Below are 19,340 nucleotides of genomic sequence, written 5' to 3' on the forward strand. Positions count from 1 at the left end.
TTTTGCTTCCTTTTCATGTGCATTAATCCAAGGATCCAAGCTTTATTTCCAATGACTTGGAAAACTGAACCAAGAGCAACTGTTATGGAGTGATTTTGTGTGATCACTTATTTTTCTCCCATTTGAGAATCCTTAGAACTCCTCTGTAAGATGTGAGCTTGGTTTCCAACGCTGGGCTTCAGCACACATTTGGGAAAGCCCTGGTCTTGTGTATGGGCTACAAAGATGTACTAGAAGCAGACATCTGCGGATTGAGCATTGTCCCCTGTCCAGAACATCTGTTCTCTTCCTATACTTGTGTGCATCATCATAACTTTTAAGAAACACTGACATGGAGCCTGGTTGGCTTTTCATAGGAAACCCACATCTGTTTGCCGTGGGGTTGCTCCCCACCACTGCCGTTTCTGTGTCATTTTGGAGCTTCTGATGGGACGCTGGCTGTCTCCTCGTGTGCTGCATTGTACCACTGACTCTCTGCTGTTCATCAGATTTTCCTGGGAGCTGCTCCAAGGAGAGGAGATAGAAAACAACAATTTCTTTTCTCTGTCCTCACCCAGTTTTAAACTCCAGAAACAGCACAGAAAACTTTATTTTTTGTAAAACTTTTTTTTTCCCTAAAGCGGTAGGCCATCTAGTGGAGTAACTGGGAAAGGCCCACTCTGAGGGCAGAACTTCACCTTCAGACCCACAGCAACCACCGCTTTAGGAGCCCTGGACTCAGCAGGAAAGTAATGAGAGGTTGTGTCACTACTACGCGAGGCATGGAGCCAAAGGGAGCTTTCTCTTATTGAACGAAGTTTTTTGGTGATGTATTTCTATGTATACTTGAGAAAGTGTTCCCACAAGCCTTAAATTAAGGCAAATAAAATGCAGAATCACCAGAAAATAAAGACCAACAGCATCAACCTAGAATACAAATGTCTTCAGTAGTCTATAGGTGGACATTGAAATAGTATGCTCAGGCTGTTGAAATTGACCTTAATTTGATTCAAATTAAGAAGCTTCTCTTCCTTTCATGCTGCAATAGGTTTCTAATGGTTCCCAATTAGAATTAATCCAAGAAATTAAATGATTCTAAAACCTTGAATTGGTAAGTAATTCAAGGAACTTCATCTTTATATTAAAAACCGTATTAATAGAATTTTAGAAGTAGAAAGGCCCTTAGCAACTAGGGAATCCAGTCATTTATTTTCTACAAGAAGAAAACCAAGGCCCTGAAAGAGTAACTCATTTGTTGATGACCACACAGTTCTCTTCCTCAGTATAATTCTTTTCTCTGCAGTTCTTACTCAGGAAGCAGTCTGACTAACCCTGAGCTAAAGTTTCGTTTGCAAGTGCTTTTGGTATTTTTGTTGCGGAATTGTGCGTTTCTGTGTGCTCTCCCTTTTTGAAGCCTGAGCCACGGTGCTAACCCATGGCCTAGCGCGTGAGAGCTGGAGAACACCTCTGCAGTTGTTTAGCCTCGATCGCCAGCCTTGGCAAGGAAAAATGACAGAGGTTCGGAAAAGTCAACGGGGGCTCACCTCATTTCATAACTAGCTGGTCCCAAACCTGGAATAGAACCCTACTCTTCAGATGGCCAATGTACTGTGGTATATTTCCTGGGATGTCAGGCTCCATCCCGGTCTTGCCACTCCCGCTGGTTAGGAAGCATGCATACACAGTTAGCAAAAGCAAATTTACTTGAGAAGTGTACTAACTAGAATTTTTATAACCTGTAATATGGTAATTCTTAACCACAATTCTTGTGGTCTTTAGGATTTTTAAGATTGGGGCATTTTCTGCATTTTCTTCTGTTGCCTTCAGAAATGATGAATACATTTCCATTTGATTTGTCTCTCTTTTTCCAAACCCCAGCATATAAATAACGACCATATTCATGGAGAGAAGAAGGAGTTTGTGTGCCGGTGGCTGGACTGCTCAAGAGAGCAGAAACCCTTCAAAGCCCAGTATATGTTGGTAGTGCATATGAGAAGACACACGGGCGAGAAGCCTCACAAATGCACTGTGAGTACAAAAGTGGGCGGCAGGCACATGTGGGTCCTTCCCCATATTCATAAGAGCTGTGCAAACTGATGACGCTAGCTCAGGGGAAGCGTGGTTGGGTGGCAAGAGAAGAGGACTAGAGTATTGTCTGGTGATAAATGCATGGGTGTTTGAGTGACTGAGTTGGACAGCGCAGCTCTGCAGAGTGGCAGGGGGGCAGTGGTGGCTGGCACTGGGAATGAACACAGGGCCACCCTGCTGGCCACAGCCCAACAGCTTATGGTACTATGGGGCTCAGAAGGCAAAGTGCCAGCTTCCAACTTACAGAGTTGAAGTTGACTTTTAAAACAGCTAATCCCTATACCAGGTTTTAAAGTTTTCCCTTCCTTTCCTAGTGAGTCCTCAGGCATAGGCGTATGGAGTGGGACGGGGCTGCTGCAAGGCTGTGCATTCTTCACTGAGGTGCCCACAAGGCACACTGGGCACGCTGAGCCCTGGTACTTTACATCTTAAAGGCCCTTTACAAACATGATCAAATTCCATGTCTTTGTATGGACACAAAGCTATATTAATGAACTTTGTGCTGAATCTGAAATCAGTGGGAATTTGAGGAGATCAATGAGCAGATAATGAAACCCATTGTCCACATTGAGGGGTCTATTAAAAAAAAAAAAAAACTTCAGGACTTTTACTGGCACTGAAAACTCTTTATCTTGAACTGCACCAAGCTACATCTGAATCCCAATAAATGCAGAGTTTAGTGGACTTTTTGTTCCTGGGTTTTGAAAAGCTGCTGACCCTTGAAACGTCAGTTTTTCATCAACTTGGAGGGCGTGTTAGGCATAAGCTGCTGTTGCCATTGTGCAGAGTAATCCAGATTTACCTGTTGTCCTTAGTTTGAAGGTTGCACAAAGGCCTACTCGAGACTAGAAAACTTGAAAACACACTTGAGATCTCACACTGGAGAGAAACCATACGTCTGTGAGCACGAAGGTTGCAACAAGGCTTTCTCAAATGCCTCTGATCGCGCCAAGCACCAAAACAGAACGCATTCCAATGAGGTAAGCATCCTCAGTGGGCACGGAGTTTGCATAAGGAAACAAAAGAACCATCCCGGAGAAGGCACATGGAAGGCGCAGTGTGTTCTGTTTTGTTTTCCCCTTGGCCATTCCCAGCATGAGTGGGCTCCACCCCTGCAGGTGAAGGCTTGGGCTTCCTAGGTGGGACTGGAAACTGGATCTTATTTGGAGAATAATAGGAGATGAAGAGGAAACTTCTTAAAACCCCTGCGAATTTACTAGTTTCATGTTGTTTTGAACTGCCACCTACTGGTCAAACAGTGGGAGCATTTAACTTGGAATCTGAGCCAGTCACTCTGCCCAAAATAGCAGGAATCCATGCAAAGGATGACCCCGTAAGCCCCAAGGATATATTAAGAAGTAGCATGTTGACAGCTGACAGCTTCCTGCTAAGTCATCCACTTTTATTTGCTTCCTCCAAGTGATATCTTCAAATGGTATTATATCAAAAAAGATCTTTACGGAGCAACCGGCCTTGGCTAAATGCAATTTTCAGACACTCTAAATTCCAAAGGATCTTGGAAAATGGTCTCAGAAACCCAGAATACTTTCTAGGCAGTTATTTAAGAAAACATATTGAGTAAAGCTTCCGGGTGGTTCCTGTTGTGTTACTGTTATTTTAGGTAGTTATCTCTGCTAAATTGTAGAGAGGCATAAGAATGAAAATTACTCCAAATTCATTGCTTATGTTTTAGTGTGCGTCTCCCTACAGACCTCCAACTTGGCCTTGGAGGTCTAGCCCAAATTCTGGCTTGTCTGTGAAACCTTCTCTTGAATGTATCGCAAGATTAACAAAAGGACTCCTCGCATTTTGAGTGGAAATAGGATAGTTAACTAGAATTTGTTAACATGAGACATAGTTCAGCACCACAGTGTTTCATCAGTTTGCTTGGAATGTGTTAGAGAAGGAACACTGTGCACACATGAGACCTTGGAGTGGCTGTCATTTGATCTCACCAGCACAGGTCAAACTCATTCATGATCTTTCAGATGGAGAGCTGGGCCAAAACAATCTTGATAGAAACAAAGTGAGCCATTCTGCTCAGTGGCCATTTGGCTTTCAGGTGGTCAAGATGGTTCTCACCATGTTTTCTTCAGCTGAAACTGACAGAGCAAAAGTGTCCCTAAAGGGATTAACCACACCGTAAAAAGCACACTCACTCACAAACTGTCACATGTAAGTTCATATATACCAAGTTTTTGTGTGAAAAGATCATGGAAACTGGAGTTATTTGGAATCTCATTATTTTCTAACTGTTTGAAGACATTTTAAAGATGCCACATCTCCATTTTTTAATGTAAAAATGCTTTTACAGTACGCAGTAGCTGGAATATAATCTATTATGCTAGTTTGTACAAAATTTTAGGGAGTCTAGAATAGACAGAAACATAGAGATAGAAAGTAGATTAGTGGTTGCCAAAAGCAGAGGGGAGAGGGAATAGCAATGATTGCCAATGGGTATAAGGTTTTTTTGTTGGGGTGGTGAAGATATTCTGGAATTAGGTAATGGTGATGATTACACAATGTCTAGAATGTACTAAATGCCACTGAATTGTGCAATTTAAAGGGATTATTTTTATGGCATGTGAATTACATTTCAATTTAAAATTTTAAGGGATTTTGACTTAACTTAGAATGTATTTCATATATTTCATAGATTTGAGTGTAATTTTGACTAGACATTTAGTGGGCATTCGTTCCTATAGATGTTAGGCCAATGTTCTTTCCTATTATCGTGGAGAAATTTGTACGGTGGGTATGTTAGGATCGGAATGCACACATATAAAGATAATTACCAAGCCTTTTTGTCTTTTTATGGACCTAAAATATTTGTACCTGTCCATTTGCTTTAATTGTAGTGTACTTGAGCTTGTGTTCTTCTCCAAGGTAAAAAGTGCAATGTTGTGTGAGAGTTAAGTGTTTGTTACGAGATTGAAAAATAAAAGATATATTGGGCAGTAATGTCATTGACCACGCTTGAGCATTTTACTTAAATTATTAACCTTGATCATAAATACATAATTAAAATTCTACCCACATACATATTTACAAACAAATTATATTTCTCTATTCTATATGCAAGACTTTGGCCCTGTGTATGAATGATGGAGATTTTCAGATGCATCTAAGTTAAGTTTGTCCAGGAAATCCAGATTTGTGCAATCTCACAAGCCTAGAAAAATCAAGTGATTTGCTTTCATTTATTTCCTCTCATATTTGCAACTTCATTTATTCACTAAACAAATACTGATAGCTAATTATGTGTCAAGCCCTTTGCTGTTCTAAGTGTGGCCAAGAAAATAATGGACTGGAACAGGAAGGGAGTAATTTCTGGCACTTCTCTGTCCCTCTGGCTGTCCTGCTCATTTAGGGCTGCTAGACCAACCATAGCTCTGACAGGACTTCTTACTCCAGATCACACAGCTCATATTTCCCTCAAAGATACTACTAAACAAGTTTCCTGAGCTCTGATTCAGTTGACCCTCCCTTTCTAGAAAGCTGCAATGGCTCCTGCTTTCCTGTAAGGAAACTTGAGACTCCCTAAGCTTGTGTAAGTGTTCTCACAGGGCCCAAGCTCGCCCCTCTAGTCCTCACCTCTCACTATCATGATCATGAATGAAACATTCCAGAAGCTGGTGCTGTGGACTGCCATGCTTAGGTGCGTGAAGTGGTTCTGCTACTGGACCTTTGCTGAGGACACTTCTTTTTGGCATTCCAAGTAAAATGATTCCTAACAAAAGCTCTGTGTATTGAGTGCTTACTACGTTCCATGCATCCTGGTAAGGACTTCATGTACATGATCTAATTTAACACTTACCAATAACCCCATGAGCTGGGCATTAAGCCCAGATATAGAATCTTAGTAACTGATGCCTTCCATGATTATCCCAGCCAAAAAGTGATCCCTCCTCTGTCTATATCCTTACATAGCATTCACACTTTATATTATATAGATCATTGCATCTTCTTATTTTTCCTATCAGATTTTGTATTCCTTATGATTAAATCTTGTTGTATGCAACTTTGTGCTTGCAGAATCTTGCACCCCAGTAAGTCTGAGAACATTTATCTTAGCCTTTAATTATATTTTTAGTCACTGATCACAACAAAATTTGTGGGCAAAAGCTGTGTGAAGGGATATTTTGTTTATGTTATGTTGTTGTGAGGGATACATTTCCTGAACCTGTTTTCTTGTGAATTTGTGAACTTTTGTGGGTAGATAATGTGTATGTTCACACACAAGGGCACATGTGCACAGATGCACCTGTATGGGCTGTTGTTTCTGGAAGTGCAGGAGCTGACACATTTGTATCTCATTACACATTGGCTGCGTCCTTGGTTCTAAGCTAACCCATAATGCACATCCATATATTTATAGGAAGAGTAGCTCTCCAAACATGCAGGCTTTGTGTTCCCTCTCTCCTTCTGGTCTCCACACCTCTGCCCCACATATCCCAGTCTGCCTGCTAATGGAACAACCTGTCACAGGAATGCTGTGAGCAAGCATAGGGCCCGTGTCAGAACACTGTAAGGTAATGGCACTAATTGTCAGAGCCAGTCTTTTGTCCCTAATGCATAGAATTTGATGTGCTCATCTTATTATATATATATGCTGCAAATCACACAAGCTCCTGAATAGATGTAATTCATAGTTAATGGGAATCAATTCTGCCCAAAGGAATCTCAGGTTTGGAGGTGAAACCTCTCAGTTTCAGGATCTTTGCTTCACTGCATTAGGACATTTCAGCATTTTAGGTAGCACTCAGTCTGTTCTTGGGCTTTTAGTGAAAAAGCATCTTTTAGACATACATTCTACAAGACACAGCATCATTTTAAATATAATAGGTACATTATAGTAATCCTGCTTTTCATGACGATTGCTTACGTAAAAGCTCATCCTCTGCTATACATAGATATAAATATATATTCATGAAAGCATCCTTGCGTATATTATATTTTAAGTCAAGTGAGTAAACTCACAAATCCGATGTTGGTCATGAGCCAAAGGCCAGCAGTTCTGTGATTTGAGAAAATAATCCGCTTATATAAGCATCCGCATAATTTTTTATGACTGTATCCTTAGGCTTGATCACTGACCCACACAGAAAATGAGATTAGCATGAAATAATTTATAGACCTTAGTTATAAATTCACCCAGGAGAAGAAAACAGACCAGAAATCCTGGTCCCCAGAACATCCGTCAGCCCTCTGTAGTTTATGATGAGGATTCACGGACAGTCTGTAACAGGGCTTTCCAATTTCGAAGAGCAGAAAGGGTCTGGCTATTTTGAGCCCTGAACATCCCCACACTTTAATGCTACCCAAAAGAGCACATTTTAGCGTCATCTAACATGGGAGATGCCATCGGCAGTTTCAAATTATGCCTATGCATAAATAGCACATTTTCAAAAAGATCAGAGTGATATTCGATCTCAGAACCAGGGCATCCATAAAAAATTTTGTCACACAATCTCTTCTGAAAAGTGTGCAGTCTTCTCCTGATTAGATGATGGGTATCTTTTAAGCCATCTTCATTGTCATCGTCATCATCATCATCATCAAATATCTATTGAGTGCCTATTATGGCACCGTGATACTTCTCACTCCCAGTATAAATGCTTCCAAGAACATCAAGGCAGAACAGTGTTCTAATGGCCTTATTAGACTATTAGTTCCTAGAGGTATCTGAACACCTCGAAGCCTTGTGAAAGTGTTTTGAAAGGATTAAAAATGTAATGAGCAACCATAGAGGACTTCTGGGCTGGGGCATAATCTCCTTCATAACAATCTCTTACCTCATTCTTGTGGCATTTGGCAGAAACCATATGTGTGTAAAATCCCAGGCTGCACTAAGCGTTACACAGACCCAAGCTCCCTCCGGAAACACGTGAAGACAGTGCATGGCCCAGAGGCTCATGTCACCAAAAAGCAACGTGGGGACATCCATCCTCGGCCCCCACCCCCGAGAGATTCCAGCAGCCATTCACAGTCCAGGTCGCCCGGCCGGCCCACTCAGGGAGCCCTCGGTGAGCAGCAGGACCTCAGCAACACTACCTCAAAGCGGGAAGAATGCCTCCAGGTGAAAACCGTCAAGGCAGAGAAGCCCATGGTATGTCATTCACTCGCCTTCTGACTTCACAGCAGGCCCAGGGTCATTTAAAAGAGCCAGGTAGGGCGCACAGAGGGACAGGACTTCCTGGTCCTCACTGTGTCAGGCTGTCTCTGATCTGAGGAGGCGACGAGGGCAGTGACCTGGATTGCTTACTTGAAGTTGATCAGCTCAGAAAAAGAGTTTCTAGGTTTCCTAACTGATTTTTAAAATTACTCCCAGAACCATACCACTGTGCCATGGAAGGAAGAAAGACACGACTGTCTGTCTCTCCAGCGTGTCTGTGATGTCGAAAATCATTCATTGACTCTTCCTGTAAATATGCTTTCTGTCTTCTTTGCCCTGGTGACCCCAAGGTAAATAAGCCATGGCCCATATTCTTCAGGGGTTTACAGCCCAGTGGGATAGACAGGCTGAAAAACAAATACCATGCAGTGTGATGGGGGCTTACACACAAGTCTGTGTAAGGAGGATTCAAGAGAGGGACAGGCTGCCAGTCAGTCGGGGCAGAGGAGGCCATGGGATGGGAGTTCAGCACTGCAGAGGGAAGAGCTGAGGAGAAGGCGGCGGAGGAGGAGCACAGCGCGGTGGGAGGGGAATGGCATAGCAGGGGTGAGATTTTTTGTTTGTTTTTTTGTTTTTGTTTTTTGAGGAAATCACTCCAGTACCAGTCTAGAGACTGGGTAAACTGGAGACCACTTTTGCTGTTGGGCCTGCACCAGCGAGGCAGAGCACAAGAGAAGGATCTGAAAGATTCAGTAGGCAACTCTTTCTGTTTGGAGACTAATATGACATGTGGGCTCTGCTACTCTTTCAGCTTCTTTCAAACCTCAGTTCGTGACTTCGCTTCATGAATGTGACTTTATAAAACACCTAAAAATTTCAAAGACAACAAGAAAAATTAAAAGAGTAGATAGTAGAGGAGATTCGGCCCATTTGGCCATGCATAGAATGGATTTAATTGTGCAAATATATTGGGTTCTGGGCGGTCACTCTAATCTGTGAAGGAAGTGTACCAGAGAGAAGTTTCATGCTGAGACTCCCAGATGCATGGAAACGATCAGGCCAACAGATTTATACTTAAAGTCAGCATTTTCTTAAAATTAGAGCAGTCTACCGGATGGGCAGCCTATGAATTCATGAGTGATGTCACTGTATAGCAGTACGCGTGGGCAGGAAATAATGTACAATCTCACCACTGGGAGGGTGAGAGGCTATGTTTTAATGACTTACTGAGTTTGTCTTTGAACTCTTAAGAGTCTTAGAGAATGACATTAAGTCTGGCCAAAAATAACACAAATCGGCTATCCAGGTTTATCATGATTTCTCAATGGGTAGGTGTACTTTGCTTTAAAAAAGTATCTTAATAAGATGTTTATACATTATGATTGATCACTGTATTTTAATCAGTTCATAAACTGTGTTTTATATACTTTTTTTGGAGGGGAGCACGTGTCTATTCTTAAAATAAAGCCTACCTGTATAATAATTGTACAGAACATTCGACAGTTTACCCTCAAGTGTTTCACAAAACAAGGAAAGTTAATTTGCAGTCTTAGATTATGTCATGAAACTGATGATTTATGTTCTTGGGATATTCCAAGAACCCAGAATCTCTTCTACTTTTAGTGTGCATTCCTAGCTCAAGAAAATTATCATTTTCTCTTCAGATGCCCATTGTTTAAAAAAGAAAATCGGTAGAAATAAAAGTTATAGCGATTTGGCTCAGCAACATTGAGATGCCCCAGTGTGTGAAATATTTTATAAAGTAATTCAATCATATGAGGTTGGTGCCAAAGTAATTGTGGGTCTTTTGCCATTAAAAGTAATGACAAGACCCACAATTACTTTGGCACCAACCTAGAACCATAGGACTAAAAGAAACCATAGAGATCAAGACTATGCCCATATTTTGAGGAAGCTGAGGCTCAGTGAGGTTAATAATCACATTTCCATAGCAGATGTTATATGTGTATATGCTCACACACATTTAAAAGTAGGTATCTTCATAGACATGTACTTAATAAACATGAAATTTACATTTCTAGTTTTCTTTAAAAACATGTCTTTGATTTGATCATCATGCTATAAATTAAATTATTTCTTCTTTTTTCTTATTAATGCAACATCTCTTCTGTCTAATGCTCCTAAATGTCTTGTTCTCACTTCCTAAGGACAGTGGGTAATAAGGTGAGGGAATTTTGGCTTCTCTGTCCTTTTTGTTTTGTTTTCATTTTTTAACATTTACTTGTTTGTGTTAATTTTTCTTTAGTTTTTGTGGTTTTGTGTTATCTTTGGTAGTGAACATTCCTCAGATATGTTTCAAATACAGAAGCAATGTGTTTTGAACATTCAGCATGTGAAAAATGTGGAGTTAGTTGGTGGAATTCATTGTTCTATCTGTCTAGGTTTCCATAACAAATCACACTGGGGCCTACCAAGCAGATGTTCTGAAAGACTCATTACTGTACTAATGCAAATTCATCCTTAGACCAGACGTGCACCACCTTCTTTGAGGAAGATCTGGCTTCATTTGTTGTTAGCAATATAATCTCTATTTAAATGTGGAAGCTCATTGAAGCAATTTCCTAGTTGTGAGTGCATTTGTGCCTTATATGAAGTGTGTCTGCCTGTGTGTTCACACAAATGCACAGGTTCATGTTTGCAGACACTCTGATTTCACAGTACAGAAGTAAACGACATCCAAAGCTCTGGAAGCAAGTACCTCAGGAAGCAGCAGGTGGTCTGGCACTCCAGCACTCTGCTGAGGCCAAAAATTAAGCAAGGCTTCACATACTCATGATCAAATTTGTATATCTTATTTGGCTCTGCTTGGTTGCCCAGGACAAAGTTAGTGTACCATGCGGCACTTACTTGGAAAGTGTTCATTTGCTTGGGTGTATGTACCATGATAGCAGAAGAAGTGAACGGGTTCCAAAGGGAAGAGCCCTTCCTGGCGGCACTGTGCATTCCACCTGAGACTACGATACTCTGTAACTGAGTGAGTGTAGTTATCTCTCCGTAAAGCACTCTCCCTTTCGGCTGCTGTCAGTGTTTATAGTAACACTGGTGAAGGTGCTGCAGACGCATGGAAGTAGCCGGCCTAAGAGTCCAGGCTAGTTGCACCATTCACTTTGTGACTTTGGGCAATCACTAAACTTCTCTGAACATCACTTTTCTTATCTGTACAAAAAGGATTCGACTGTTTATCAACCAGGACACCGCTGGAACTTCAGATAGAACAGTTCCGTGTTGTGTGACTGTCCTGTGCATTGTAGGCCATTTTATATAGTAATCCCCAGACATTGGGGCACCAGGCTTTCCACCCTGTATTTCCAGGAACCCTGGGAACTAGAGGAGGCAATACTTTCCCTGATTGAGGACCAGGTGGACTAGATTAAGATTCCATTATTTGCAGCATTGTCTTACAGAGTCTACTTGATTGGGGTTAAGGAATCATTTCCTGACCCTCCTAGTGAACTGTTCGGGAGTACACTAAGGGGAACGGTGAAATCATTCTACAGACTCATGATGGCTGTGATCTGCAGCCTTTCTTTCTTTCTGAATATAGCACGAGCTTATTATATGATTGAAGTTTTACCTCTCTCAACTGCTTTTACTGACACCTTGGTTGAGGTTCTACAAAAGCAAGAAAATGTGGAAGGAGGGAGGAGAGATTACAAAGAGCTTGGCTAACCAGCCCTGAACAGCCTAGAGGGGCTCTTGTTGGAGGAGGTAATGTGTGCTGATGGTGCATATCTTACGTTTATGTTCCAGCTGAGCAAAATGAACCTAAAGACTAAAACCACCTGGGATCGTAGTAATTGCTAACACCCTGTGAGCCAATTGCTATTATCCAGGTCTTTTTATACTTGTATGCTCTCTGGGCTTCACACTTAATTCCTGACAACAATCTCTGAAATAAACGGTCCCCGTTTTATAGATAAGGAAACTGAGGTTTGGAGTGACTAAGTAATATGCCCAAAGAATAAAGTGGTGGAGATGGGATTGGAACCAAGGAAGTGTGTTTGCAGAGTTGCTGATTGGGGCAGGATTCCATGGCTGATACCATGCCAATCACACTACAGCTAGCATTCTCTGCTGTCCATTGCCTCCCAGTGCCCATCAGCCTGGTGGTCCATCCGTCATTTTGGCCAAAAGTGGCTAGCTCCATTCACCAGAGCGTAGTTTTTCTTCTCATTCAACCAACCGATGATCTTGAAGATCTTGATATGCATGAGCTCTCATTATTGGCTCGCTTTCCTTGACCCTCCCTGGTGACATTTCTTTCCTTTCCACTTGATCCCAACAGACATCTCAGCCAAGCCCTGGTGGTCAGTCTTCATGCAGCAGCCAACAGTCCCCCATCAGCAACTATTCCAACAGTGGGCTCGAGCTTCCTCTGACCGATGGAGGTAGTATAGGAGACCTCAGTGCCATTGATGAAACCCCAATCATGGACTCGACCATTTCCACTGCAACCACAGCCCTTGCTTTGCAAGCCAGGAGAAACCCGGCAGGGACCAAATGGATGGAGCACGTAAAACTAGAAAGGCTAAAACAAGTGAATGGAATGTTTCCACGACTGAACCCCATTCTACCCCCTAAAGCCCCTGCGGTCTCTCCTCTCATAGGAAATGGTGAGTTCTACATCAGACCGTTCATCTGCTCAGGGTTTTTTTTTTTTTGGTTGTTCTTTTAAATGCAGACCCTCGGTTTTATGTTTGCTAGTTTCTCCATTAGTCCTAAAATGACGCTGTAACTATCCGTTAATGTTGAGCCCATTCAAGTTGCCTTTTCGGATGGTCCATATTTTAAAAACAGCTAGGAACAGTATAATACTGAGAAAAAAATGTGACTGTGCATGACTCATATTCTGATGGTGAAATCATAACTGTTAGATCAGGGTAAGGGAATGCCAGCAGTAGAGGCATCTGTGGTTGGAACTCTGTCTCTGGTTTCCAAAATTTAAAACCAGGAGGTTAGCAGCCACTTTTATTTATATTTACCCAGTTCAAGGAAAGTCAAAAATCCCTCCCCATTGTCAGTCCCCAGGTCAGTTTGTACTTCTGAGGTTACACTTCTGAGAGCACCTAAGGGGTGAAGCTCTGCCCTGCACCAACACGGGTGTTACCTGTTGATAGGATGTGGCATGAACAGGACACCCTGAGCGTGAATGTGAAACTCGTGGAATACCTTTGCCTGGGGACTTGCCTGCAACTCAAGCGTTGTGTACCCATCACAAGATTCCTTTTGTCCTTGCACTGTGCTTGGGGAGGGGCTTCACTGAATTGAGGGAGTTGTTATTGTTTTGTTTAAGACAGGCATCAGCAAACTATAGCCTGCGGCCATCTCCAGCCGCCCCTGTTTTGGTAAAGAAAGCTTCATGGGCACCCCGCCACGCCTGTTTGCTCACTGCTGTCTGTGGCTGTGTTGGGGCTACACTGCAGAGCTGAGTAGTTGTGAGGCAGGTAATGTGGCTTGGGACACCAAAAATAGTTCCTAGCTGACCCTTTACAGAAAAGGGTTACTCATGCCTGGTATAAGTCATCCTCGAAGGGAATTTCTCCGCATGGTCTCTCTCTTTCTCTGTCTCCAGGCACACAGTCCAACAACACCTGCAGCTTGGGTGGGCCCATGACGCTTCTCCCGGGCAGAAGCGACCTCTCTGGGGTGGACGTTACCATGCTGAACATGCTGAACAGGAGGGACAGCAGCGCCAGCACCATCAGCTCTGCCTACCTGAGCAGCCGCCGCTCCTCAGGGATCTCGCCCTGCTTCTCCAGCCGCCGCTCCAGCGAGGCGTCGCAGGCTGAGGGCCGGCCGCAGAACGTGAGCGTGGCTGACTCCTACGACCCCATCTCCACCGATGCCTCGCGCCGCTCCAGTGAGGCCAGCCAGAGCGACGGCCTGCCCAGCCTGCTCAGCCTCACGCCCGCCCAGCAGTACCGCCTCAAGGCCAAGTACGCGGCTGCCACAGGAGGGCCGCCGCCCACGCCCCTGCCCAACATGGAGAGGATGAGCCTGAAGACGCGCCTGGCGCTGCTCGGGGACGCCCTCGAGCCTGGCGTGGCCCTGCCTCCCGTCCATGCCCCGAGGAGGTGCAGCGACGGGGGAGCCCACGGCTACGGGCGACGCCACCTGCAGCCGCACGATGCGCCAGGCCACGGCGTGAGGAGGGCCAGCGACCCCGTGCGGACGGGCTCCGAGGGCCTGGCCCTGCCCCGTGTGCCGCGCTTCAGCAACCTCAGCAGCTGCAACCCCCCAGCGATGGCCTCGTCCGCGGAGAAGCGCAGCCTCGTGCTTCAGAATTACACGCGGCCCGAGGGCGGCCAGTCCCGAAACTTCCACTCGTCCCCGTGTCCTCCCAGCATCACCGAGAACGTCACCCTGGAGTCCCTGACGATGGACGCCGATGCCAACTTGAACGATGAGGATTTCCTGCCGGACGACGTGGTGCAGTATTTAAATTCCCAGAACCAAGCAGGGTACGAGCAGCACTTCCCGAGCACCCTCCCGGACGAGAGCAAAGTGCCCCACGGGCCCGGTGACTTTGACGCGCCCGGGCTGCCAGACAGCCACGCTGGCCAGCAGTTCCATGCCCTCGAGCAGCCCTGCCCCGAGGGCAGCAAAACCGACCTGCCCATCCAGTGGAACGAAGTCAGCTCCGGAAGCGCCGAACTGTCCTCCTCCAAGCTCAAGTGTGGCCCGCGGCCCGCTGTGCCGCAGACTCGCGCCTTTGGGTTCTGCAACGGCATGGTCGTCCACACGCAGAACCCCTTGAGGAGCGGGCCTGCTGGGGGCTATCAGACCCTCGGGGAGAACAGCAACCCCTACGCTGGCCCAGAGCACTTGATGCTTCACAACAGCCCCGGAAGTGGCACCAGTGGAAACGCTTTCCATGAACAGCCCTGTAAGGCCCCGCAGTATGGGAACTGCCTCAACAGGCAACCAGTGGCCCCTGGTGCTCTCGACGGTGCCTGTGGTGCCGGGATTCAAGCCTCAAAGCTGAAGAGCACCCCCATGCAAGGGAGCGGGAGCCAGCTGAATTTCGGCCTGCCAGTAGCACCAAATGAGTCAGCTGGCAGCATGGCGAATGGCATGCAGACCCAGGACCCGGTGGGACAGGGGTACCTGGCTCACCAGCTCCTCGGCGACAGCATGCAGCTCCCGGGGGCAGGACGCCCCGGTCAGCAGATGCTTGGGCAGGTTAGTGCTACCTCACACATCAACATCTATCAAGGGCCAGAGAGCTGCCTGCCAGGGGCTCACGGCATGGGCAGCCAGCCGTCAAGCTTGGCAGTCGTCAGGGGCTACCAGCCGTGTGCCAGCTTTGGGGGCAGCAGGCGCCAGGCTATGCCAAGGGACAGCCTTGCTCTGCAGTCAGGACAGCTCAGTGACACAAGTCAGACCTGCAGGGTGAATGGCATCAAGATGGAGATGAAAGGGCCGCCGCATCCGCTGTGCTCTAATCTGCAGAATTACTCTGGTCAGTTCTATGACCAAACCGTGGGCTTCAGTCAGCAAGACATGAAAGCTGGTTCATTCTCCATTTCAGACACCAGCTGCCTGCTACAGGGGACCAGCGCCAAAAACTCTGAGTTACTTTCCCCAGGTGCTAATCAGGTGACAAGCACAGTGGACAGCCTCGACAGCCATGACCTGGAAGGGGTACAGATTGACTTCGATGCCATCATAGACGATGGGGACCACTCCAGCCTGATGTCAGGGGCCCTGAGCCCAAGCGTCATTCAGAACCTTTCCCATAGCTCCTCCCGCCTCACCACGCCTCGGGCGTCCCTCCCATTCCCAGCGCTGTCCATGAGCACCACCAACATGGCTATAGGGGACATGAGTTCTTTGCTGACCTCCCTAGCGGAAGAAAGCAAATTCCTTGCAGTTATGCAATAGGCTTTAGGAAAAAGGGACTGCAACCAACGTAAATCAATAGGAGTTGAAGAGATTAAGCTGACTTTGTTTTGGCTGTTTTTTTAGTTCTGTATGTATTTTAGCAATCTCATCTCACCTAACTGAGATGTGTTTCAAATATATTCCTTTTATGGAAAAGGACTCTGAAAAACCCTAAAGTATTCTAGGGAGAAACTGTCTTCCATTTCAGTTTTGAATCAGTATTGTTACACACAAACCACCCTCTTTTTTAAAAAAAAACAAAAACAAAAAAAACTGTAAGCCCCACCCCTTTTTAGTAAACCTATGTAAATGTGTGATGTGCATATTCTTCTTTCTTTTAGAAGAGCAGTCAAATTAAAGGATTTGACATGTTTTGCTGTTGCTCAAAGGAAATAGGAGTTGGTGTGCTTGTGACCAAGGGGTTACACTTCCAGCTTTTAAAATTCTCCTTTACATGTGCTCAGTGTTTTGTTTTGTGTTTTGGTTTCTGTTTTTTATTTTAATTCCCACATTGGGCACAAGAATCAGAATATGGATAGCGAGTTTAAGAATCTTTTGTGGGTGCACTGTAGCATAGATGACAGAATATTGATGTTTTCCCCATCCCCAATTCAGTTCAGGGCATACTTTCCACAGTTACACAGAAATGGGAATGCGGGGCTCTTGTACATGAAATAGGCGCTCACAGTTTTGGTTTTCAGCTCTTCATGTCTGTAAGTGTGTTTTGGGGGAGGCTATGTCTGTATGGTTGGTTCTCACTTATCACATTTGCCTCTCCTCCCACTACCTTCATGAACAGTTAGTGCTGTTTAGCACTGCAGTTAAAGAGAAGGGACTGGCAGTTGGTGATAGTTACATTGCTACTTTTATCTGTTCTGGTAAGAAGTTAGATAGATTGTAGATTGAAGCATTTGGGTAGAATTAGTTGGGGGAATATTTGTGGGTTGCTGTGTTTGTTGATTAGTTCCATCTCTCCCATTTTAACTGAGAATTGATTATATATAGCTCTAAGTATATAGGTATTTAAACAACCCAACAAGCGGCTGTATCAGTAACATTTATTAATTCCACTATAGTGAAGGAGGATTTCCATTTTAAATACCTTATTTTGAGGGATTTATAAAACTTAGTTGTAAAAGAGAAAGCCCACATAGTGGGAATAAATTGCTTCAGCCATTTTTAGTATTTGAGAGCACTAGGGAAGATGTTTAGTAGCTGTGTGGATGCCTTTTTTCACACCCTGTCTATTGAATGCTGCATCCATTCACGAAGTTAAGTGTTATATGCAGTTAGTCCTTAATGTGGACTGGATCTGTACTTTCGGATTAAAACATTTAAAGATTTTTGAAGTGCAGCTGCTTCCCATGTGCATTTGATACACATAAAAGTCATACTGTGTGTGCACAAAGAGTACATGGATTTTCCAGCATATTGCTTTTAAAAATATGTAAACTATTAAAATATTAACACCTCAGGCTACCTGCTGTATTCTGTCCCATTGACCCCTGGAATTGGATTTATTGCAAGTGATTGATAATTCAATTATGTGGCTTTTCCCCTTTAATCCTGCCATTTAAATTACAGAAGAAAGACAAAATCAAGTAAAATAAAGTGTTAGATAATAGAAAGAGTGTTAGGACAAGCCCACTTTTCTCATATTTATGTTCTTTCATTTGGACCAAGAATCTCTCCGCATGGAGGCTGATTTGCTGTTGGGGACTTTGGCTAAGACTATTGGGTTTGCTTTCAACTAGATGTTCCTGAGACGAGCAGAGGGATGCCGCAATTTCCCCTCCATGCCTGCTATCCTCCCCCATGTAAGTCTTCTTTGAAATTAAAGGATGTGTCTCCTTTGGAACAGCCCCATAACAAAAGAGAACTGCTGATCTGAGCGTAGGAGAGTGGAGGCTCTACCACTTTTCAGCTGAAAAAGCAAGGTTTTCTCTGTGTTTCTGAAACAGGGCATGATGTTGTCACAAAATCAGAGATCCAGTCTCACTTTTCCACAAATCTCCAAATCTCTGGTTTTATCTTGTGTGCTCTAATGGTTTGGCTCAATTCCTTTCCAACTCTTGTTTTCAAAGCTTGGGGCCTGAGTGTTCTCCATTCCTCCTGAGAAAGGAGCTTGGATGGAAGGCACCATGCTGGCCTCCTCCATCAGAGGGCTCTTCCAGTAGTATTCTTCGATGCAACCTCCATTTCTCAGTTACCATCATTTCCTGTATCAGCTTTGTCCTTCCCGAGGGATGCACAGTGATCCGGTCCACCTCTGTTGTTGTCTTGTGCTTCTACTCTTTCCTGTGGTTTCAGGTTGTTTTCTGGGTTTCCCCCATTCATATATATATATATATATATATACACACACACACACACACACACACACACACATACACACATATATATATTTGCTTTCCTTTCTACTGCTTTTAGATTTCCAGGAGATGCTAGTTTCAGCTCAATGTTTGACTTCTCTCAATATGGAAATTGCAGAAGGATGGAGGAGAGGAGAGAGGGAAGAAGAAAATGTCCTCCTCCAGAATTTCAGTGATCTGTCATGGCAATCCAGTGGAAGGAAGGTCTTTTGAGGTCTCTTAGAAGTATCCTTTTGGGACGTCCTTTTGGGATCTCTGTAGGCTAGGCATCTCTTATCTTGAGACTCACCCCTAGCCTCCAAGCCTCTCTCCATTTCTGTAACCTGCGCATTTAGAGCAAGAGGACCGCCTCACTAGTGTCACCATCCTGCCTTTTCTAAAACATGCAGGCTCACACACAGTACTCCTGCTTAATGTCTGTGTTAAACTTTTTCTAACCATTTTTGTTTTGTTTTTCTGAAAAAGTTAACCCCTCCCAACTCCTCACACACTGGCTCTTCCTCTTGAGCCACAAAGTTTTGATTCTTGCGATGTATGTGCCTTATTTTATGTTAATCTTGTCAATGAGAGGGACCAGTTGGTGTTGCCCAGTCAGCACTCTGAGGCTGTGTGTGCACCAGCCAGAGAGCGCACGGTGGTAGCAGAGTCGAGGCTGTCTTGTATCCTGGTTTCCGGTGTTGTTTTGAACTGATAGGAGGATGTTCTCTACTGACAAGTTACCCTTGTGTATCCTGCAGACGTGTAAAATAAAATACAAGTTCATTTTTTTTCACCTTTTTTAGATTTTTAAAAAATAAAATGTGTAATCCTTTTTTAAAAGAAACACATGTAAATACATTTAAGTATTGTAGGCATAGCGTTCGGATGTGACTGGCCCAGGC

The 19,340-nt window shown here is 44.3% G+C and overlaps 1 protein-coding gene across 5 annotated transcripts in view; it reads left to right on the forward strand.

Moving 5' to 3' along the window:
- The window catches only part of GLI3 (GLI family zinc finger 3), a 278,995-nt gene extending 261,311 nt beyond the window's left edge, over positions 1-17,684 (forward strand). For all 5 annotated transcript variants that reach the window (XM_077997988.1, XM_077997987.1, XM_015133673.3 and 2 more), the window contains 5 exons: positions 1,858-2,007; positions 2,883-3,047; positions 7,886-8,176; positions 12,489-12,816; positions 13,776-17,684. In XM_077997988.1, coding sequence (XP_077854114.1) covers positions 1,858-2,007; positions 2,883-3,047; positions 7,886-8,176; positions 12,489-12,816; positions 13,776-16,087 — 3,246 coding nt within the window. In that variant the 3' untranslated portion in view covers positions 16,088-17,684. The remainder of the gene's footprint in view (positions 1-1,857; positions 2,008-2,882; positions 3,048-7,885; positions 8,177-12,488; positions 12,817-13,775) is intronic.
- Positions 17,685-19,340: the final 1,656 nt, after the last annotated feature.

The sequence above is a fragment of the Macaca mulatta genome, chromosome 3 (assembly GCF_049350105.2).
Source record: "Macaca mulatta isolate MMU2019108-1 chromosome 3, T2T-MMU8v2.0, whole genome shotgun sequence".
In the NCBI taxonomy this organism is placed as follows: domain Eukaryota; kingdom Metazoa; phylum Chordata; class Mammalia; order Primates; family Cercopithecidae; genus Macaca; species Macaca mulatta.